At 56.3% G+C, this 23,377-nt stretch overlaps 1 protein-coding gene across 2 annotated transcripts; it reads left to right on the top strand.

Moving 5' to 3' along the window:
- The first annotated feature begins 8,666 nt into the window (after nucleotides 1-8,666).
- LOC103173178 (voltage-dependent L-type calcium channel subunit beta-3) lies at nucleotides 8,667-22,943 on the top strand. 2 transcript variants are annotated; one of them, XM_042344195.1, is made up of 13 exons: nucleotides 8,667-8,711; nucleotides 14,829-14,948; nucleotides 15,507-15,629; nucleotides 16,418-16,530; nucleotides 17,040-17,107; nucleotides 17,844-17,863; nucleotides 18,311-18,391; nucleotides 18,747-18,805; nucleotides 19,556-19,665; nucleotides 20,167-20,318; nucleotides 21,343-21,438; nucleotides 22,020-22,157; nucleotides 22,570-22,943. In XM_042344195.1, the coding sequence occupies exons 1-13, from the start codon at nucleotides 8,673-8,675 to the stop codon at nucleotides 22,888-22,890; spliced, it is 1,440 nt and encodes a 479-aa protein (XP_042200129.1). In that variant the 5' UTR covers nucleotides 8,667-8,672; the 3' UTR covers nucleotides 22,891-22,943. The 2 variants fall into 2 exon arrangements, with proteins under 2 accessions (XP_042200129.1, XP_042200128.1); XM_042344194.1 differs by having other exon boundaries at nucleotides 21,987-22,157.
- The last annotated feature ends 434 nt before the right edge of the window (nucleotides 22,944-23,377 follow it).

The following is a 23,377-nucleotide window of genomic DNA, read 5'->3' as shown; positions in this document are numbered from 1 at the left end:
GAGAGGAGGTGCGAGGAGAGGAGGTGCGAGGAGAGGCGAGGCGAGGAGGTGCGAGGAGAGGAGGTGCGAGGAGAGGAGGTGCGAGGAGAGGAGGTGCGAGGAGAGGAGAGGAGAGGAGGTGCGAGGAGGTGCGAGGAGAGGAGGTGCGAGGAGAGGAGAGGAGAGGAGGTGCGAGGAGAGGAGGTGCGAGGAGAGGAGGTGCGAGGAGAGGAGAGGAGAGGAGGTGCGAGGAGAGGAGGTGCGAGGAGAGGAGGTGCGAGGAGAGGAGAGGAGAGGAGAGGGACCGAACGGCCTCTTTCTGTGCCGTCACTTTCCCCTCTCCGCGTGTTTCAAGCAAATTCCCAGATATCTGTCAGCTGATCCAACGCAATGTCCCGGTGGAAATTTTCCAAGTGTCCCTCCGCCTGGCGATGGCGTCGCTTCAGGCTCTCTTTTGTGCAAGTGTGGTGTTTTTCTCGGGTTACCGGGTCTCTCGGCCGCGCTGGCGCTAACCGGTGTGGGGGTGGACGGACGCACCAGGGAGTGTGGACGGACGCACCAGGGAGTGTGGACGGACGCACCAGGGAGTGTGGACGGACGCACATTGTGTGTGTGTCTGTGTGTGTGTCTGTGTGTGTGGGGGGGAGAGAATTGACTGGAAACCTTTCATCCAATAACCCTCTCCTCTCTGCTTCAGCCTTGATGCCCCCCCCACCCGCCCCCACCCCAGCGCACACACACCCCATGTTGCCAAAGTCCCCTGCAAATTCTTATGATCTTACCAACAACAACAACTTGCATTTATACAGCGCCATTTGTCGGACAGCGTCTCAGAGCACTGGACGCTCTACGCAGCCCCTCCTAAACACACACACATACACAGCCCTCCCCAAAACACAGCCCAATCCTGGCTTCACCATGACTTGGTCCCATGGCCAGGACTTTGCATGTCCCCGGGGTGGGGGGTGGATGGGGGGTACGGGGGGAGGTGTGGTGGTGGGGCTCTTACCTGCCGCTTGATGAAGCTGGAGGTGGTGTCAGACGAGGTGCTGCCATCGGAACGCTTAAACCTCCCCTTCCTCTTCGGCCCTTTCCTTGGCACCTGTGACACAGAGAGCGAGGGGGAGAGGGTCAGAGACTGAGAGAGAGAGAGAGGGAGGGGGAAAGGATCAGAGGCTGCGAGAGAGGGAGTGGGAGGGAGGGTGAGAGGGAAAGAGAGAGGGGTGGGGGGGGTGAGAGACCTGCTCAGGCCCCATCTGGGCTATTGGGTTCAGGTTTGGGCATCGCACTTTGTCAGTTCGGGGTATCGAGGTATATGGGGCAAAGGCGGGTAATTGGAGTTGAGCACAGATCAGCCGTGATCTAATCGAATGGCGGAACAGGCTTTAGGGGCTGAATGGCCTCCTCCTCTTATGTTCCTGAGAGGGAGGGAGAGAGAGAGAGAGAGAGAGAGAGGTCAACCAGGACACCAGGAGAGAGAAACTCTTCCTTTCTCCCGACAGCACTGGCCACGGGAGATCATTAAACATCTGCTCGAACGGGGCACAGACGTTTCGTCTGAAGGACAGCGTCTCCAGCACGGGGTTGGAGTCCCTGGAGCTCAGGGGTTACAGCCCTCGCCTCGCAAGCGAGAGGACCTGGGTTCGATTCCCGGGAGGGTCAGGTCGGGGAGAAACATTGGGCAAGTTTCCTTCACACGCCTCTGTTTACCAGCAGTCAGTGCCATCGCTCTGTGAGCACTTTGTCTAATGGCTTCAATGCCGTGTGCCCCCCCCCCTTTTCCCCTTCCCCCCCCCCCACTCCCCAGCAGAGGGAACCATTAATACTGTAACCAGACAGTGATTGCTCAGGCTCACTCCTCCTGGCAGATTGTGGTTGAAGAGGGAGAAGGCATTAGCTCACTGTGTGTGTGGTGTGTGGGGGGGAAATCAGTGATCGAGGCATCAGTTACCAGCGAGGGCCATCGGAACGATCGGATGGGGCATTGGGAAGTTACAAAACAACAGCAACAACAAGATGATTTCATTTATAGAGCGCCTTTCACGTCGGGAGGACGTCCCGAGGCGCTGGACAGTTGGGTCGGGACCCGAGCATTGGGGGGAAATGGTCAGGGTGAGGGGAGGGAAGGGAGGGGGCGAGGAGGGGGTAGAGAGTCGAGAGGGGAGCTGAAGGCTGAAGGTCAAAGAGAAAGGTCTTGAGACCGGCCTTGAAGGAGGAAAGGGAGGAAGCGGCGAAGGCACTGGGGATAGAGTTCCAGAGCCTCGGGGATGAGAGGCTGAAGGCCACCGATGGTAGGGCGGTTGGGGCGGGGGATGTGGAGCAGTCCGGGGCCAGAGGAACGGAGGGTACGGGCAGATAAGTAGGGGGATAGTAGGTCGGAGAGGATTGGGTGTCAGACAGGACGTGGGAACGGGGCAAAGCAGGGGAATGGGGTTAGAGTAGAGAGCTCCAGTGGGGGAGCGAGCCCCAGTACAGACACGGTGGGGATGGAGGGAGGGAGGGAGAGAGAGAGAGAGAGCAGGGAAATGGGGTTAACAACAACACATTACATTTAGGAGGGCCTTGAGATGAGCCTTGAAGCAGGCGAGGGAGGGAGGGAGGGAGTGAGGGTGCGAGGCGGAGGGACTGTGGGGTGGAGTTAGAGTCAGAGTTCGAGAGCTCCGGTGGGGGAGCGAGAGAGAGACTGTGAGGTTGTAACGCGGGCGTCTTGCAGATGTTGTGGCTTTAAGAGGAGCCAAAGCGAGGAAGGAGGCAACGAGGACTGGGGAGGGATTGGCGGTTTGGCCGCCGGGGGTGGATGGGTGGAAACGCAGTGAGTTTGCGTGGACCTCGTGTGTGTGTGTGTGTGAGTGTGCGTGTGGAGGGGGAAGGGGAGGGGGGGGGGGGACGGAAGGAGGGCAGGGGACTGGAAGAAGTGGGGGAGCAGAGAGATCTCTATCCTGCGGTGAGAGCTGGTGAGCGTACGGCTCTCTCTCTCTCGCTCGCTCGCTCGCTCTCGGCTTGCGTTACACCTCAGAGACTTCCCCCAAAGTCCTGATGAATATTTGACGGGCTCCAGTGCTGTTGCAGACGCCTCTCTCTCTCTCGCTCTCTCCCTCCCTCTCTCGCCCCCTCCCTCTCTCGGTCCGCGATAGAGCAGAGTCATGGGACAGCGGGCGGCCGATCAGTGGCGGGGGTCAGCCTGGGTCTGAGGGGGGGGTGGGGGTGAGGGTGGGGGGTAGTCACCATCACCACGGACTCGCCAGCCAGGCTCCGGTTTGCATGTTACAGTCCAGCTCCGCCGTGTTTCTGCTGAACAAGGTAACATCAGTCTCCGCTCGGGGCGGAGACGCAGGGAGAGGGTGGGGTGGGGTGGGATGGGGTGGTGGGGTGTATACGGGGGTCACTTGCGCTCGCTGGGGGTCTCGGCTGGGGTTCAGGGAGACCCCGTTCTCCCCCCCACCCGTCCCCCGAGATGCTGTTGTTCGTGTGTCGATCTGTTGGGTGTTGGGATTGTCAGTCACTGGTCACTTGTGTGTGTGTGTGTGTGTGTGTATGTGTGTGTGTATATGTGTGTGTATATGTGTGCATGTATGTGTGTGTATGTGTGTGTGTGTGTGTACGTGTGTGTGTAAGAGAGAACAAGCGGTTGAGGGAGTGGAGAGAGAGAAAGAGAAAGAAAGAGGGCGAGAAGGGGAGAGGAAATAATAATAATAATGATATTAATGATAATCCTTGTATTTGATACAGCGCCTTATCTTATCACGACTTCGGGACGTCTCAAAGCGCTTCACAGGATATATTGTAAAGTGTAGTGACTGTGTATTTTCTGGGCGATTGCGCACGGCAGCGTCCCCCGCAAACAGCCGGGGATTGAAATGACCAAATTATTATGATTATTTATCATTTATTTATCATTTATTATTAAATAAGTAGAAAAGACGAAGGTTCTGTCGGAGAGAGAGAGAAAGAGAGAGATGTATATGTCGAGAGAGAAACAGAGAAAAGAGTGAGAAACGCAGAGAGAGAGAGAAACAGTAGAGAGAGAGAGGGAGAGGAAATAAGTAGAAAAGAGGAAGGTTGTGTCGGAGATAGGGAGAGAGAGAGAGAGAAAAAGAAAGCTAGAAAGAGGGATGTATACACAGAGAGAGAAAGAGAGAAGAGAAAGAGAAAAAGAGAAACAGTGATGGAGAGACAGAGAGAGAAACAGAGGCGAGAGAGAGATACAGGAGAGAGAGAAACAGAAGAGAGAGAGAGAAGAGAGACAGAGGAGAGAGAGAGATAAACAGAGGAGAGAGAGAAACAGAGGAGAGAGAGAGGAAGAGAGAGCGAGAGAGAGAGGAAGAGGAGAGAAAAACAGAATAGAGAGAAAGAGAGAGGCAGAGAAACAAAGAGCGAGAGAGCAAAAGAACGTGGGAGCGACGTAAAGAAAGAGAGACAAAAAGATGGAGAGACGAGGAGAGCGAGAGAGCGAGAGAGAGACGCACGGACTGGTAAGAGCGTGGCCTCTGAAAGCAGCGGTAATGAACGGGTTAACGAGCGAGCAGGGACCCAAAAAGGGGTGGTGGTGGGGTGGTGGGGGGGGTCCCGACACTCACGGTCTGACCCGCAGAAACACACAGTCACTGCACTTCGCGGCCCGTTCCGTGAAGCGCTTTCGAGGCGTCGCGAGAGGTGTGGGGGGGGGGTGTGAGGCGTTAAATCAAGTGCAAGGATTATTATCATAATTACAACGAATAATGTGTAATAATTAATAATAATAATTTAATAATAATAATAATTACGACCTCACCATCACGCAACCCCTGCCCTGCCCTTTCGCTCACGCCCCGCGGCGCAAAGCAACCAAGGGGCGGGGCGGGGCGGGGGGGTGGGGGGGAGGCGGGGGTGGGGGGGGGGGGGGCGCTTGATGGATTGATGGTGAAACCCAAGTCTCCCTTTACACGACTGGAGGCTCATTAAAGGCCTTTAATGTCTCAGCGTCCGCTCTGGTGGAGGCGAAGGGGGGAAAAAAACAAAAAAAAAAACAACTCAACTCCGGCATCGATCGACTGTCGGGTAATGCACATCTCTGAGCTGCCGGGAACTCGAATGACTGACTGACTGACCGACCGACCGACCGACCGGCCGACCGACCCCCCCCTTTGAACCTCTCGCCCGCTATAACACGCCGTCACGCCTCGTTGCGATGGTCCCACGAAAATATCCGCTCGGCTCACTCTCGTGGCTTGTTCCGCGAGGAGCTTTGTGAGGGGGAAACGGTTCTCCGACCTCATTTCGGGCTCCTTCGAATATTAAGGTTATTTTCCACCCCTTTTGAATTCCTCCCTTGTTCCTCCCGCTCAGCTCCCGTTAACCCCCCCCCCCCCCCACCACCCCGCGGGTCAAAGCCTTAACCCGGGGAGGGTGGTCCCAGCTGGACAAGCAGCGGGAAAGCTTGGCCAGACAGCGCTCTCTCTCTCTCTCTCTCTCTCTCTCAATGGCCAAGCTATACGGATTTAGCCGGTTAGACTCCGGCAGTTACCCCCAACGCGCACTCTGGGCTCTCCCCCACCCTTGGCTCTCGCCAACCTGCGCCTAATACTCTCCGGAATTAGGTAAGCAGGAGGGAGAGAGAAAGATAGAGAGAGGAGAGAGAGAGAGAGAGAGAGAGAGAGAGAAAGAGCGCGTTCCATTCCGACACTCTATCTCTTGGGGTTTCCGGGTGTAGGTGGGAGGCGGAGGCGGGGAATTCTCAGTTGGGTTTGGAGACTCTGAAGCGACGGTGATGGGTTTCCGTGTGTGTCAGACACCCCCCACTGTGTGCTGACCCCCCCCACTCCTCGTTTGTTCCCAGGTCTCCTGTCTCCCCTCCTGTTTCCCTGCCTCCGGCGCTCTTCGGGACCTGTTCCTGCTGTTGTTAGGGAATTGGAATTGGAATTGGGAGCTTATCCCGGGTCGGGTTGAGGGGCAAGTTCCTCGTCCAGATGGTCAACAGAACACGGAGAAAGATTTCTCCGTTATTGTCTTGCTCTGCCCCCCCCCCACCCCCCCTCCCCCTCCCCTTCTCTCTCTCTCTGCCCCCCCCATCCTCGCTCTGTCCCCCCCCTTCTCTCTCTGACCCCCCCTCCACTCTCTACCCCCTCTCTGCTCCCCCTCTCTTTCTGCCCCCATCTCTCTCTCTCTCTCTCTCTAACCCTCCTTCTGTCTCTCTCTTTCTCTCTGACCTACTCTCTCTCTCCTTTTTTCTCTCTTTCTCTCTCTCCCCAAATTTCTCTCTCTATCTATTCGTGCCCCCCCCCCCCCCAACCCCCCCACCCCCACTGCTCCCCACCCTCTACCACCTGCTGTTGGCTGCTCATGGACATATCATTTTCAAAAAAAGTTCATCAAAACCCCGAACGAGACTGAAATTGCCCCGTTCCCTCTCCCTTCTCCCCCCACCACCTCCTGTCTCCCCTCCCCACCTCCCCCAATAGCCACGGCCCAGACTCTCAGACCCTCTTTCTGCCCATCGTAGAATTACAATAAACTGATACAACGGAAATCGTCGTGAAATATGAATGAGTTTCGAGCCTTCTCGGTGTCAGTGGAGCCCGGTTTGGGTCAATAGTTGCTTCCCATGAGCGTGAGTGTGTGTGTGTGTGTGAGTCTGTGTGTGAGTCTGTGTGAGGGGGTGGGGAGTGGGTGGGGGGGGGTTGTCGAGTTTCACACACAGCGTCTGAGCCTCCGAGAGAGCGCGACACTGAGCACCGACACCAAGTCCAAATCCTACCCGGAATAGTACGGACAGGAATACAGGTCATGAATACGCACGGAAACCCCAGAGATAGATTGTTGGAATGGAGTGCTCTCTCTCTCTCTCTCTCTCCCGGGAGGGCCACATTCCTACTTGCCCAATTCCGGAGAGTCTGAGGCGCAGGTTGCGAGAGCCAAGGCTTGGGGTGGGGGGAGCCCCGGAGTGTGCGTTGGGGGTGACTGCTGGAGTCCAACCCGTTAAAACCCCATAGCTTGCCCACTGAGGGCACTGTCCGGCCAAGCTTTACCCTTCTTGTCCAGCTAGGACCACCCCCCCCCCACACACACCCACCCATCCACTGGTGTTTGTGAGACACTGAACTACAAGACTTTTGGCCACAAACTACACAGTCACTACACTTTACGGTATGTTCTGTGAAGCGCTTTGAGACGCCTGAAAGACGTGATGAGGCGCTGATGTACCAAATGCGAGGAGTATTATTAATATTATTGAGTGATCGGTGCAGTTCCAATCTGAGCCACAAGGGGAGCACTTTCTCCCCACCCCCCCCCCCCTCCCCACCCCACCCACTCTGTAGACATGTTGGTAGTAGGAATCTATTGGAAAGTTGATCAGCAGTTAAGAAGTTGGGAAAGGGTTTAACCCCCCCACCTCCCCCTCTCCCTCATTCCCCACCCCCCCCACCACACACACGCATAAACACACGTGTGGTCGAGTGTCAAACACGGCAGACGAGAGAAGGCCAGCGACGTGGACTTTACCCAAAGTTATTCTGCATTTTCCCTCCTCACTGAGTACGTCCGTGTTACAGAAGACGTGGCTTCGAACATGGCGACGGATGATTATCTGCCATGGAAATGATGGCGCTCACACAACACGCGCACGCGCACGCACACGCACACACTCTCTCCGACACTCACACACGCTCGCGCACACACACTGATCCTCTGGACGTCTCAAGGCAGTTAAACACTAGTACTGTCCAAAATACAGTTCTCATCATTCTTCCACATGTTCCAGTTGTTGGTTCATCGGTAGGACCTGGAAGGGTAGAACCAGTCATTGGGGGCAGGGAGTCACCTCCCTCAGCTCCCCTACAAGCCAAAGCCCTCACGGGTAGGGTGGTCCGAGCTGGACAAGCAGCGGGAACGCTTGCCAGGCAGCGCCAACAGCGGCCAAGCTATACGGATTTAGCGGGTTAGACTCCAGCAGTTACCCCAACGCACACTCTAGGCTCCCCCCCAAGCGTTGGCTCTTGCCAACCTGGGCCTGATACTCTCCGGAATTAGGTAAGCGGGGGGGTGGGTGGGGGGGGGGGGGGGGGGAGGGGGAATGTCCCTCCGGGGGAGAGAGAGAGAGAGAGAGCGCATTCCATTCCGACAATCTATCTCTGGGGTTTCCGGGTGTAGGCGGGAAATTCTCAGTTGGGTTTGGAGACTCTTAAGCGACGGTGATGGGTTTCCGCGTGTGTCAGACACCCGGCTGACCCCCCCCCCCAGAAAAAATCAATGGTTGGTCAATGCACTCTAGAGAGAGAAAAAAACATGGGGTGACAGGACTTTGTGGGCACTCTATACTAAACCTTTGCCTTCTCAACCTCCCCCCCGCCACCCCCCCCAACCCTTTGCCACCCCCAACCCCATTACGATGGCGGTGCCTTGCAAATCTTTCCCCCCCCGCCCGCCCTGCTCTCTGCTCACTCTGACCCCCACCCCTCACTCCCCAGTCCTTCCCTGCCACCACTCCCCCAGCCCCACCCCCCCTCCCCCCACGCACCTTGTGTTAACTTCACACCTCGAATTGCCGCACTTTGTTCTCTGACGCAAGGCCTCTTTACTTGCAGTCGCAGACTCTGCCACTGAAGACCCTTTGCCCTGAAGCTCCTCCCGGTCAGAGCACCTTATTCAGCGACTCAATCCCCCAGACCCGTGGTCCTTTCAAAGTGGTGGACGTTTAAGGAAGATCCCACTTCTCAATGAGCGGGGACCACCCGGCAGGCTCGCTGACGATGCAGGTAGTGACTCACTTTACCTTTCCGGCCAAGGCCAGAGACCAGCACTCGCTCTTACCCCTCCTCCACTTTGCTTTGCCCTTTCCTCACTCCTCCTCTCCTCTCTGGGTGGCATGAGAGATGAAGCCAGCGGCGTTGGGCTCCAAAGCCCAGGTTATTCTGCAGGTCTTGCAGAGTGGAGCCTCGCCAACCCAAACCCTCGACAACTCAACCCAAACCTTGCTAACCCCAGCCCAACCCTTGCCAGTCCAACCCAACTCACACCAACCCAACTCAACCCAATCCAACTCAAAACTAACCCATGCCAACCTAACCCAATCCTCATCAGTCCAACCCAAGCCAACCCTCGCCAGCCAAACCCAACCCTTGCTAGCCCAGCCCAACGCTCACCAACCCAACTCATCCCAACCCTTGCCAGCCCAACTCAGCCCTTGCCAACCCAGCCTCAGACAACCCACTCTCAGATACAACCGATCATTCACTTCACTGCCGCCTGTGGGGCGCTGCTGTGCACAAATTGGTTGCCTACAAATTCACAGTCACTGCATCATACAACGAACCCTAGTGAATCTCTTTGGGACGTCCTCCCAGCATCGAAAGATTGTTGTTATTATTATTAATATTATTATTGTTAGAATCCGAGACCTTCAGTCACTCAGTGTTGGTCTCACCCTATGGGCAGGGCTCAGTCTACACATTCTGATCCGTTCTCAGAGAAAAAGGGAAGTATTAGTGTTGTCTCAGGCCTGAGGGGCAGAGGACTTAGTGCTCCATTATTGTAACATCTGAATCCAGGGGCCATGTTAGCTTAATGGAAACACACAAATAATCCGAGGAAAATAGGAGCAACGGACAAAGAAATCAGGCCGTCGTATTCTTTACAGCGAGTACTTTATACGTGTTCGCTCCTCTTTGCAATGACGAGTGAATGCGGAGGAATTATTTCCACCGTTCGGTCAGTCTTTGACTGGGGGGCGTCAATTTAGTTCCGCCACCAAACAACACAGAGGGGGATAAAGACAGAAGTCGCTCAGCGGGTCAGGGTCAGGCAGCATTAATGGAGAGAGGAAAGCGAGTGAGTCAACGTTTCAAGTCGATGACCTTTCGCTAAGAGGGAGAGGTTAGGAGGGCATTTATTTACAGACTCGCGCAAACATACAGACCCACACACACACACACACACACACGCACTAAACTAAAATAAATTATAATTAGGTCAATCAATCCACGGCTGTTTGCGGGGGACGCTGCTGTGCGCGATCGGCTGCCCCGTTTCGCCCACCGGATATACGGTCAATTCGCTTAGCGGTATATCCCGCGAAGCGCTTTGAGACGTCTCGGAAGACGTGATCAGGCGCTGTGTCAAATGCCAGGGTTATTCCAAACACAGACACGCACGCGCGCGCGCACACGGACGCAAAATGTCTTGAGCCCCCCCCAAAAAAAAATGCCGTTCGAAGCAGTAAAATAGCTTTTAAAAAGAGAATAAGATAAATATTTGAAAAGGAGCTATGTAATAGGGTGAGTGTGTGCGTGTGGGGGAGGAGGAGGAGGAGGAGGAGGAGGGCGGGGGTGTAAAAGGAGGAGGAGGGAGGGGGAGAGAGAGAGAGAGAGAGAGAGAGCGCGGATGGAAAGCTGTCTCTGAGATGTTGTGGAATTTGATGGGGTGTCGAATGGCCTCCTTGAGTGCTGTGATGATCCGGGGAACTGTGTGACCAGGAGGGGTTCAGGGAGCGGGAGAAAGCTTTGCAGTGGGCACAGGGATGGAGAGAGAGAGAGAGAGAGAGAGAGAGAGAGAGCAAAAGAGAGAGAGAGAGAGAGAGCAGGTGTACGGATTGAGCTGTGCAACTGCTCGCTGCGTTGGATGCCCCACAGAGACCTCTGGAGCCGAGAAGATCCGCTCCTCAGCCAATCGCTCGCACGGACTCCGGGCATGAGAGCCAGAGAGAGCGAGGGAGGGAGGGAGGGAGGGAGGGAGAGAGAGAGGATGGGGGGGTGGGTGGGGGTTGAAGAGAATGAAGGGGTGGTGGTGCGGGAAGGGGTGGGGGGGAGAAAAAGAGAGAGAGAGAGAGAGAGAGAGACAGAGAGAGAGAGGGAACTGCTATTGTACATGACGTTGACAGATCCCAGCCCAGCGAGATGTCTTCGTGTGTAAATATCTAGGGCTGCGGAGAGAAGCCACCAGCAGCTGAACAAGCCACACGTCACCCCCACCCAACCACCACCACCACCGCCGCCCCCCCCCCCACATACACGCACCCCCACACCCCCACACAACAGCGTCAGGGCCCGCGGGAGCCCCTGGGGCTGGTCTTGTTCGATCAGCTCCTCTCTCCGCTTTGCTCCATCACCGTCCACCCCAGGCCCTCGCTCATGTACCAGGGCTCCCGGCAGCGTGGGGTCGAGGAGTCGGACGGGGTGAGTGGTGGTGATGGTTTGGGTGGGGGGGGTTGTGGGGGGGGGGGCGGCGCGGGGGAGGAGAGGGGAAGGGGAGTGGGGAGTTGGGGGTGGGGGGATGGAAGGAGAAGGGAGATGGGGGTGGTGCGGGGGGTGGACGGAAGGAGAGGTGGAAGGGGGGTGGTGGTGGAGGAGGGGGGAAGAGAGCCCCCCCCCCCAAAGCCCTCTCCCCCCACTACCACCCCTTGCACTGATGGGACGGGGACGGGGGTGGGGGGCAAAAGGGTTAATAGGAAGTAGTGCTCAGTGCGTTTCTTTTGAGGGCAGATCGTTTTTGCGCGTGTGTGTGTGTGTGTGTGTGTGGGGGGGGGGGGAGAAGGGGGTTGCGTATGCAGTGGGGAGGCTTTTGGAGGTGGGTTTGGAGCGGGGGGTGCGGAGGGTGGGGGGTGAATTATGTCATGTGTGTGGGCGGTGAGATTGAGTGAGCGGTACATGGCTGTGTGTGGCTGCCCCCCAGGTTGTGTGTGTTGGGGGTGAGGGGTGGGGGGTGGGGGGGGCTTTTGTGTGGGTGTGTGGGTGGGATTATTGGGGTGGGGGCGACGGGAGTGGGGGGGGGGGTTTGCAGGCATCGGTGCCACTAATGCCTGTGTCTACGTGACAACCCGCAAGAGGTTAAACGCAGTCCCCGCCGGGTGTCCTCCGACACCCCCCGTCCATCCCTCCATCGGTGGCCTCCGAACTCCGAACCTCTGACGCCCAACGCCCTGCCCTCCGACTCTCGCTATCCGTCTTTATGTCCTCCCCCTTGGACCGCGCCGACCGTCATTTTCCCCCCCTCCCTTTAGACGATGTCCGACCCCAGCACTGCGCACGGAGACGTCACCCCGGGCTGTGTAAACGCAAGCTGTTGTTGTTGTTGTGTCACGATCCGCGCTCTTGTGCGCCTCCTGGTGGCCAGGGGCGGAATAGACGGACACCGCTTGGTTGGCGGTTTCAATGGACGAGATGTGTTAAACAGAGAGCGCGGGAGAGGGAAAGAGAGAGAGAGAGCTGTCGCGAAGGGATGTTCTTGCGTCTCGAAGGTGCCTTTCGGCGACTCCAAGCGCTTCACAGAATAGATACTGCGAAGTGAAGTGACTGTGCATTTTGAGGGCGAAACGCGGCAGCCAATGGGATCAGTGTCTGGAGGGACAAAGGATTACCTCCTCGGTTCCTCTGCGCAGTCACTGCGATGATTTCGTCCCTCGGAGGATACGGGTACTGTATCCGATACTGTTCCTCCCCGAGGAGCCTGGAAGTTTCCGGAGTCCTGAGCTACCCTCGGAGAATTGGACTCCATTCACACGGTTGACTTTGCGACAATGACACACGTTGGGCAACTGGTAATTCAAGTCCTCAGCTGTCAACAGAGTAATAAAGATAATAACAATCCTTGCATTTGACACAGCTCCTTATCTCGGCGGTCGAGACGTCTCAAAGCGCTTCACAGGGCCGTGCTGTGAAGCGTAGCGACTGCGTATTTGATGGGAGGAACACAGCAGCCAATTGGGCACAGCAGCGTCCCCTCAAACCGGCGGCGATTGAGCGACCGATCCCTTCATTTTTCTTTAAAAAAGGGATTATCGCCCCCGGAAAGTTATCCGCCAATCGACCAACAACCGGGTTCCTACTTACCCGCAGGGTCAGCAGAGGCGAGTGCGCGCGCGTGTGTGTGCGCGTGGAGTAAAGAAACTTGCCTCAGGTTGTCCCCTGCCCGGGAATTGAACCCAGATCCTCTCGCTTGCGAGGCGAGTCTTCTAACCAATACACTACAGGACGCCACAATAACCCAACTCGCCACCCCTACTCTCCACCGTCTGTTGTGGAATCCAGTCCTTCTGAGAAGGTCCCAGGCCCAACTGATGGTCCTGCCTCTATCTGTCTTTTTTTGGGCCAACCGGGTGTCCGACACACCCGGAAACCCATCACCGTTGTTTTAAGAGCATCCAAACCCAACTGAGAATTCCCCGACTCCCATCTACACACGGAAACCCCAGAGATAGATTGTTGGAATGGAATGTGCTCTCTCTCTCTCTCTCCCCCTGGAGGGGCGCCCCCTGCTTACCTAATTCCAGAGAGTATTAGGCGCAGGTTGGCGAGAGCCAAGGCTTGGTAAGGGGGAGCCCAGAGTGTGCGTTGGGGGTAACTGCTGGAGTCTAACCAGCTAAACCCGCACACAGCTCGGCCATTGGGAGAGACGCTGACTGGCCAAGCTTTTCCAGCTGGGACCCCCCTCCCCGTTACAGCTTTGGCCGCGGGGTTAGCGGGAGCTGAGGGGGAGGATTCCCGGCCCCCAGTGACTGAGCTTTAATATTAAGATGAGCTTCGGCTGGTTGTCTCAAGTCCCTTTCGTGAAGAGTCCGTGGCTCTGGGACGCTACCCCGTGTGAGGGGAGTTATACAACAGATTTACACAGCGTCCCCTCACGCAGAGCGCGACACCGAGCTCGGGGGAGTGACGGGGCGGTGACCGCGGGCACGGCCGAAGAGTAAAGTCTTCAGGCACGACCTGAAGATGGGGAGGGGGAGAGGGAGGGGAGGAAGGAAGGGGCAAGCCGGAGGGATAGAGGGGGGGGGTGTTCCAGAGTTCAGGGCCTGGCAGCTGAAAGTGCGGCCACCGATTGTGGACTAGCGGGCAGGAGGGGCAAGCGGGTGGCCAGAGCCAGCCGAGCGGAGGCAGCGGGTGGTGGGTTGGAGAGCAACCGGGTCGTAGGGGCAGGGAGGTGCCAGGGCAGGAAGGGAAACTTGTTGTTGTTATGGTTGCCTTCCCCCCCCCCCCCGGTGCCCTGCCAGCTCTCTCACAGCTCTCTGATGTCTCAACCTCCGCCCTCACGCAAGTCACTAGAGAACGAGAAGGTGACTGGAAGCCCTCGGTGATTCATGAATAATTCAGCGAACTTCAGATCTGACACTCGAGACGCAAATCGCACGGCACAGTGAGGGCCAAAGGGCCTCAAGCCCCGAAACTCTGTCGCTCAATCCCTCCGCTTTGCCCCCTCGCTCCCTCCCTCCCCAGTTTCAGATCCCGCCTGAAGACCTTCCTTCGCGATTGTGCTCATGGCCACCTCCCCCCCTCCCTCTCGCTCCCTCACTGACTCGGCGTCAGACTATCAAGCGCTCCGGGAGGCCTCCACAGCCTGAAAGGGCGCTGCATAAATGCACGTTGTTGTTGTTGCATGGAGCCCGGGGCACAGTGCCATCTCCCTCCGGCTGGCGAGGACCGTCAGAGCATTCGCGGCAAAGCCATCACTGTGACCTCCCCCCCGCCCCCCCCACTGTCCCCTCTTCTCTATCACCATCACCTGCCCAGAGAGACAGACACTGTTCCCAATACCAGTGCTGTATGGGGATGGGCGGGGAGTGGAATGGAGGGGGTGGCGAGGGGGGGGTGGGGGGTGGGGGCGGGAAGGCGGAACAAACCCGAGACACACACGTCTGTGCGCGATCAGCTGCCGCGTTTCGCCCGCAAAACACGCAGTCGACCCACTTTACGGCGTACCCCGTGAGGCGCTCTGGGACGCCTCGAAGACGTGATGAGGCGCCGGGTCGAATGAGAGGATTATTGATCATTAATATTGTTGTTCTTATCGCTCTTGTGGGGGAAGGGGGAAAGGGGGTGAACCTCGGTCTTGTTTCTCCTCGCGAATCCTCCACCCACTTCTGTTTGTTGTCCCCCCCCCCCCAGGGCTCGGCCGGATCCTACCCCAGCAGGCCTTCGGATTCGGACCTCTCGTTGGAGGAGGACCAAGAAGCTGTTCCCAGGGACACGCAACCACAGTCTCTCCTGCAGCTGGAGCGAGCCAAGGTAGGACCAGGACCTAGCGGACAAAACCAGCCCCCGCACCATCTGCGTTGGGTACTAGGCGGAGTGTCACCCTTCACCCTCTTCACTTCCCCCCTTTCCTCTCCCCCCCCCCTCTCCGGGCTCAGGGTTGTTGGGGGGCATCAACAACAACAACTTGTGGTCTACATGGGGCCTTTCACGTCGGGAGGACGTCCCGAGGTGCTGAACAATGAGGGGTTTCACTCGAGCTGCGGGCTGGGATCAGGAGGGGGTGGAGGGCAGGGAGGGTTGGGGGGGCGCGGGGGGGGGGGCGTTGGAGGGGCGGCCAAAGGTGCGGTCGATGAGGAGGGTCTTGAGACGGGCCTTGAAGGCGGCGAGGGAGGGAAGGAGGGAGGGAGTGGCTGAGGCAGAGGGGCTCCAGGAGAGGGTTCCAGAGTGGGATTGGGGGCAGCGAGGCTGAAGGCTCGACCTCCAATGGTGAGCTGCGAGGGCTGTGTTCAGGGGCGAGGGATGGTGTGTTGATGGCGAGGAGCGAGTTACCGACCGTACTGACTGACCGCATTGTGCTGCTCACCTCAGACCAAGTCGGTAGCCTTTGCCGTCCGCACCAACGTGAGTTACTGCGGGCCGCTGGACGAGGACTGCCCGGTGCAGGGAGCCGCCATTTCCTTCGACGCCAAAGACTTTCTACACATAAAAGAGGTCAGAGCCTAAAGATTTACGCGTCCCTTAAACTGTCAATCGCTCGAGCCTCGGGGTCAGAGGGTTCTATGGTCAAGCCCCACATAAGGCGGGGGTGGGGGGGGCTTTGACCTCAAAGGCCAGACCTGATCCCACCCCCCCCCCCCCCACCCCGCCCCACCACTGCGTTGAGGGAGACGCTGGCCTATGGATGAGACTGAGTCAGAAGGTTGCGGGTTCGAGTCATATTTCGCCCACAAAATACACAGTCACTACGCTTTACAGAGTGTCCTGTGAAGCGCTTTGAGACCTCTCGAAGACGTGACAAGGCGCCGTATCAAAGGCAAGGATTATTATTATCGTTATCATTATTATTATTATGTCGGGACATAGAGTCACATCGTCTAAGTTGACGCTCCAATGCAGCGCTGGGGGGGGGGGGGGGGCGACGTTGCCTCGTCTGAGACGCCGCCCTTCGGACGAGACGTTAACAACCGACCTCCCGTCTGCCTGCTTGCGTCGATGTTGGGTCCCGGGGCGCTAACTATTCGGCCCTAACCCCTATCACGTCGTCGAGACGTATCAAAGCGCTTCACAGGATATAAGGTGCAGTGGGATATAAGGTGCAGTGCAGTGTTTCGTGGGCGAAACGCGGCAGCCAATTGCGCGCAGCAGCGTCCCCCGCAAACAGCCGTGGATCGAGCGACCGAATTATTATTATTTTGAAGGGTTTACTATTTGACAGCTTGAATTTATTCACAAACTTATCGAGTCTAATGGCGGTCTCCGCTCTTGCCCCCTCTCGACAGAAGTACAACAATGACTGGTGGATCGGGCGACTGGTCAAGGAGGGATGCGAGACGGGATTCATCCCGAGCCCCCTCCGACTAGAGGCCATCAAGTCTCGCCAGGGCTACCATGGGTATGTTGCCCGTTGCCATAGCTATGATGCCGCTTGCCATGGTATCTCGATGGACCGACCTAGAGACGGAGCGATGGGATACTCTTTGGAGATGTAACATCGCTTCCTGTCGGCTCATCGTCACCAGCCACAGACCTTACAACAATTCCTTGATGAGGGGGAGGTGGTGTGGGGGGGGGGGGGGGTGGGCGGGCGATATGGCGATATGATGGCGGTCTTTAAGATCCTGAGGGGACGAGATAATGTAGAGGCCAGGATACGAGTAGTAAACCTATGGAACAGGCTGGCGAGGACGGGGAGAGCACCTCTCATGGGCCGGATTCATCGGGATATCCAAAAGAGGCAGAGATGGTCGATTGGGAAGTAGGTAAAGGGATTTAGGATTCAGAAGAGTGAGGAAATGGGATGAGAAGATGTGGAGTGATCCAAACGACTGGTCAGTGGGCAATGAGCGTCTCTTCCTGATGTTCTGAGATAAGACAATGGCTGTGTTGTCCTTTTCCCATCAGTAAGACCGGAGGAAATTCCTCTGCGAACACGGGAGAAATGACCTGGCGATCCCCACCTCCATCTACAGGTGATCAGCTGAGATTTTTGGTTAGTCATTCTGCACGGCACCGCGCTTCTCTAGAGCGAGACCCACGACCGCTCACGCCTTCCGTATTGTCGTAAATACATTTTAAAATAATTACAATAACAATAATAATAATAATAATTTGTTGACTCAAAGGAACCAATCGACCCCGGTTCGATTCCCGTTCCCTCACGCTGGTTGGCGGGGCGGCGGGTGGGGGGTGGGTCGGGTGTGGGGAGAGAGGGGCGATTGACGGATCGGTTCCCAGGGGGTAATAATCCCATCAAAGGAATGGTCGCTCGATCCCACGACTGTTTGTGTGGGGGAGACGCTGCCGTGCGCAACTGGCTCTCGCGTTTCGCCCACAAAACGCCCAGTCACTACGCTTTACCGTATACTCCGTGAAGCGCTTTGAGACGTCTCGAAGCCGTGATGAGGCGCTGTGTCAAATGCGAGGATTATTATTATTATATTATTAATCTCAAACCTCGGGTCCCACTGATCCACCCGCTCAGCATCTCTACTCGAGACCCTCCTCGTTCTCATGTCCAGAAAGTGCTTCACACAGGATAACACTGTAAAGTCCCACTGCACCCTCCCCCCTCCTTTCCCCCGCCCTTCCCTCCCCCCTCTTTTCCCCCGCCCTTCCCTCCCCCACTCCTCCCCCTAAAACGCAGCTGGAGGGTGCGCGAGGCTTCGATTTAGTCACTAATTTCTTTTTCTCTCTTAATTTTTACAGCAAAGCAGAAACAGAAAGTGGTAAGTCCTCCCCTCCCCTCTCCCGGAATAACACGTGACATTTACGCGGCGCCTTTCACGTCAGGAGGAACGTCCCAGGGCGCTGGACAGTCAGGGATCCGCACCCGAGCTGGTGCTTGGGATCAGGAGCGTATAGGGGGCGGGGGTGGGGGGTGGAGGCGGGTGGGGAGAATTGGGGTACACGGGGTGAGACTGGTTTTGAGGGAGGCAAGAGAGGGGGTGGGGGCGAGGCGGAGGGACTGTGGGATGGAGGGCAGAGAAGCTGAAGGCCTGACCGCCAATGGCCAGAGGCCGCTGACCGGAGTGATGCCGAGCCAGACGAAGCGTGGAGGTTTACAGCACAGAAGGAGGCCATTCGGCCCATCGTGTCTGTGAGGCGCCGTGAAGATAATTTGTTGGAGCTGCGATCTGGAGCCAGTGACGAGGCATCCATTGTTGTCTTGATAGACGGAGTTGATACCACCCTACGATGTGGTGCCTTCAATGAGGCCTGTGGTGCTGGTGGGCCCATCACTGAAAGGATATGAGGTGAGATCCCCAACCCCCAATCCCTCAACCCCAACAACACCAACCCCCGCCGAGGGGGGTCTGAGCGAGAGCGTGACAACAAAAATAATAATAATAATCCTTGCATTTGATGTAACGCCTTATCATGTCCTCAAGACGTCTCTAAACACTTCACAGAATTTACCGTAAAGTCGATTGACCGTATATTTTGTGGGCGAAACGCGGCAGCCAATTGCGCACAGAGGCGTTCCCCCGCAAACAATTGTGGAGACGTGTGGGGTAAGGATATTTGGTGGGGGCTTCCCCCCCCGGGTTCTCGCGAGGACGATCGGATCACCCCCTCTCCTGTCTCGTGTCTCTCTCTCCCCTGTGACAGGTCACGGACATGATGCAGAAAGCTCTCTTCGACTTTCTGAAGCACAGGTTCGAGGGCAGGTGAGACGCCTTTCACTTCTCTGTGTATGTTGGAGGGGGTGGGGGGGGGGGGGGTGGGGGGGGCAACATAGGAACAGGAGGAGACCATTCAGCCCCTCGAGCCTGTTCCGCAAATCTACTAGATCATGGCTGATCTAGAACTCAACGCCATTACCTGCCTTTGCTCCGTACCCCTTGATACCCTGACCTCGCAAATAGCTGCGCAACAACAACAGCTTGCATTCACGCAGCTCACCTCGCACAGGATAGCGTCCCAGAGCGCTTGACAGCGTCGGAGCACGACGCCGAGCCGGTGGGGGGGGGGAGGTGACCATAGGCACTGGTCGAAGAGGAAGGTCTTCAGGTGGGACCTCAAGATGGGGAAGAAGGGGGCGAGGCAGAGTGTGGATGATTCATATTGACGAGGGGAAACCCTCCACTAATTGGTGATGGCATCTGAGGAATCCGGTTATAAGGATGTAAACAGTCAAAACCACCGGTTAATAATAATAATAATCCTTACATTTGATGTTGTGCCTTTCACGTCAGGAGTACACTCTAAAGTGCTTCACAGGATACACGGTAAAGTGCAGTGACCGCGTGTTTTGTGACAGCCAATTTAAGCCCAGCAACGTCCCCGCAAACAGCTGTGAAGCGAGTGACCGATTAGAGCCGGGGGATTGCTGGCCAGGACCACAGCAACATCAGGTGTTAGTGAAGAGGCTTCTCTGTCAGTGACAGCTCTGTATCTGTGTGTGTTTTTTTAATCAGGATTTCCATCACCCGAGTAACGGCTGATCTCTCGCTCGCCAAACGCTCCGTCCTCAACAACCCCAGCAAGAGAGCGATCATCGATCGATCAAACACCCGATCCAGCATCGGTACGTAATCCACTCTCTACACTGTGCGTCCGTCCACACTCCCGGGTCAGGGTTAGAGACACAGTAAAGCTCTCTCTACACTGTGCGTCCACACTCACGGGTCAGGGTTAGAGACACAGTAAAGCTCCTCTACACTGTGCGTCCACACTCCCAGGTCAGGGTTAGAGACACAGTAAAGCTCCTCTACACTGTGCGTCCACACTCCCAGGTCAGGGTTAGAGACACAGTAAAGCTCCTCTACACTGTGCGTCCACACTCCCAGGTCAGGGTTAGAGACACAGTAAAGCTCACTCTACACTGTGCGTCCACACTCACGGGTCAGGGTTAGAGACACAGTAAAGCTCCCTCTACACTGTGTGTCCGTCCACACTCCCACGTTAGCGACAGCGTGGCTTAGAGACGGGGTAAAGCCTCGTCTACACGGATTAGATAATAAAACTGTAAAGAAATGGGCAGCTCTTGAGGTGAGGGTGTGTAACGGTCTGTGTCTGTCTCTGGCAGCGGAGGTTCAGAGCGAGATTGAGAGGATCTTTGAGTTGGCGAAGAGTCTGCAGTTGGTAGTGTTGGACGCAGACACGATCAACAACCCGGCTCAGCTCGCCAAGACCTCGCTCGCCCCCATCATCATCTACGTCAAGGTCTCCTCACCCAAGGTAAGGAGCCTCTGTCTCTGTGTGTGAATCTATGTGCGTGTGTGTCCGTACGTGTGAGTGCGTGTAGTTATTAACAATAATAATCCTAACAACGATACACCAGCTTTCATATCGGGAGGACGTCCCAAAGCACTTCACAGGATTTCACTGTGAAGTGTAGTGACTGTTTTGTGGGCCAACGCAGCAAGTAATAATAATAATAATCCTCGCATTGGGTGCAGAGCCTTATCACGTCTTCGAGACGTCTCAAAGCTTTCTCGGAGCGCACTGTAAAATGGAGCGACTGTATATTTTGTGGACGAAAGCTTCTTCTCGTCCCAAACTCTCAGGTGCACTGGAGTCGGGTGCAGATCGGGTGGGAAGAGGGAGAGTCCAGAGCCGCAGAATTCCACCCAGTCGCAGCCTGCCCGAATAATTCACTCTTTGCATAAGTCATATTAAAGGTCTGATCCCGACCGATACGACTTATGTGAGGTGGACTGTGTTCCATGTTGCGCTCTCCCTCACCCTCTCGTGGTCAGTGTAGAAACCGCGGCAACGCAGACTGACCAGAAAAATTTGGTGTGGATGAATTTTGGCTCCTCCGATCTCAACCCCCTCAGAACCCTTCCCCCCCCCCCCCCACCTCCACACAGCTCGGGAGTCCCGAAGAGAGCTCGCCTCGCAAGAGAGGACCCAGGTTCGATTCCCAGACGGGGCGAAACCTTAGGCAAATTTCCTTGCGCCACACACACATACACACACACGCGTAGGATCCTGGTTGTTAGTTGATTGGCGGATCGGTTTTCAGGGGTAATAATTCCCTCACCCCCCCCCCCCCCCACCAAAGAAAAATAATTTGGTCACTCAATCCACGACTGTTTATGGGACACTGTTTCACTCACAAAATACACAAGTCAATTCACTTCACAGTGTATCCCGTGAAGAGCTTTGAGACGTCTCAACGACTTGATAAGGTGCCGTGTCAAATGCCAGGATTATTATTATTATTATTATTATTATTAACTCTCACCTCCCTTCTCAGGTGCTGCAGAGATTAATCAAGTCTCGAGGGAAATCACAAAGCAAACATCTCAACGTTCAGCTAATGGCTGCTGACAAACTGGCTCAGTGCCCACCGGTGAGTGTGCGTATGTGTGCGCATTCCCAGGAGAGGTGTGTGTGTGTATGTGGATCTTACAACGGCCACTTGGTGAGGATGGGAGAGGTTGGGGGTGGGGGAGTGGGGGCTGATGATCTCAAAGGCTGGCGAGGATTGTCAGATACTGCAAACACATGGACGGAAGCCTAGATTCACACAACACCATGAACAACAGAGCCTTTCACCCCAGGAGGACGTCCCAAGGCGCTGGACAGTCAAGGGTTTGCTCCTGAGCCGTGGGCTGGAGTCGAGAGGGGTGGCGGGCAGGGAGGGTGCGGGTGGAGGAGGGAAGATGACTGGAAGCGCGGTCGAAGAGGAGGGTCTTGAAATGAGCCTTGAAGGAGGCCTTGAGGGAGGGAGAGGGCGATGCCAAGGGATTGTGGGATGGAGTTTCAGAGGGTGGGGGCAGAGAGGCAGATGTTGCGGCGGGCAGGGAAGGGCAGGGCGGGGAACGTGCAGGAGGCTGGTGGAGGGAGGTAACGGACAGGTCGGTAGGGTTTCAGGAGGTTTAACCTTTGACTTCGTAGGAAATGTTTGACGTGATCTTGGATGAAAACCAGCTGGAGGATGCGTGCGAGCACCTGGCTGATTACCTGGAGGTGTACTGGCGAGCGACACACCTGCCCGGGAGCGCCCCACTCAACCCCCTACTCGGTCAGACCCTGATGACCCCACCCTCGGCCGTCTCCAGTCTCCAGGTAGCTTCCTCGTCACTTCCTACCCAACGCGTCCCAATCCCCAAGGTTGCTAGAGTCCAGGCTTGGTGGGTGGGTGGGTGGATGGGGAGGGGGAGGGGGTTGGGAGTGGGTGGGTGGGTGGGGGAACCCCCAGCGTGCGTATGGAGTCTAACCTGTTCAGGTGGACGTCAAAGATCCCACGGCGCTGTTCGAAACGAGAAAGGAGTTTCTCTCTTCCCGTTGTTCCGGCCGCAAATTGCCCAAATAAAATTGACCGTCCGCTGAATGGTTGTTTGCGAGGACGTTTCTGTGCAAAAACTGTCTGCCGCGTTCGCCTACAAGACACACAGTCACTACACAGACAGTTCAGAATTGTTGTTGTTCTATTATAAGTATTATTATTGTTATTCTAACTATTATTCTTATTATTCAGGACCAACAAATGACGGAGGATGACCAGGGTGGAGATCAGTCTCCCATCGAACAGGAGAACCTAATGCAGTCGGACGAAACGAGTGAGGCCTCGAGGAGAGAGTGGCACTCCCCGTCTCACCGCGACTCCCGGCACCTGGAGGACGAGTATTCGGACACCTACCAGGAGCTGTACAAACCCCATCGCAACCACCAGCACCCCGGGGGGCTCAGGGGCAACGGCCATGACTCACAGGATCGGCTGCTCGACCGCGACTCCGAGCAGAACCACAATGAGAGAAACAGGCAACGAAACAGACCTTGGCCCAGAGACAGTTACTGAGCTCAGCCTTCTCTCTCCTTCCCCATCCTCTCTCCCTCCCAATCTCGCCCTCCCCTCCCATCCCATCTCACCCTCCTTCCTTCCCCCCACATCTTTCCCTCCCTCCTCCCCATCCTCCACTCCATCTCCATCTCTTCATCTCCTTCCATCCCTGTCTCCCTCCCCATCTCTCCTTCCTTATTCCTCCCTCCTTCCCTATCCCATCCTCCTTCTCTTCTTCCCCATCCCTCCCTCCTTCCCTTCCATCCCTCCCCCATCCCTCACTCCTCATCCTTCCCTCCCTGTTCCCTCCCTCCCTCCCTCCCAGAGAATCAGGCTAAACCATAGCCATGGGGTTGTCACTACAGGTGAGGAATTGAGGGGTTTTATGAGGTTCCGGCTTGGCTTAAAAAAAAAACCATCGAAAAGAACAAATTCACGAACCAGGATCAGCAGCAGAAACCACAGAAACTCGAGCTGTGTCCGGGTTTAATCACAACCAACGGAA

This window comes from Callorhinchus milii, unplaced genomic scaffold, assembly GCF_018977255.1.
Source record: "Callorhinchus milii isolate IMCB2004 unplaced genomic scaffold, IMCB_Cmil_1.0 Scaffold27, whole genome shotgun sequence".
In the NCBI taxonomy this organism is placed as follows: domain Eukaryota; kingdom Metazoa; phylum Chordata; class Chondrichthyes; order Chimaeriformes; family Callorhinchidae; genus Callorhinchus; species Callorhinchus milii.
This window is presented reverse-complemented; position numbering and strand designations above follow the sequence as displayed.

Excerpts from the sequence above, each read along its gene's own strand:
- LOC103173178 (XM_042344194.1), top strand. The coding sequence starts at position 8,673 with ATGAGCGGGGACCACCCGGCAGGCTCGCTGACGATGCAG. Across the intron at positions 18,392-18,746 it reads CATCACTGAAAGGATATGAG|GTCACGGACATGATGCAGAA; the intron begins GTGAGATCCCCA and ends CCCCTGTGACAG. Across the intron at positions 21,439-21,986 it reads AACTGGCTCAGTGCCCACCG|GAAATGTTTGACGTGATCTT; the intron begins GTGAGTGTGCGT and ends TTGACTTCGTAG.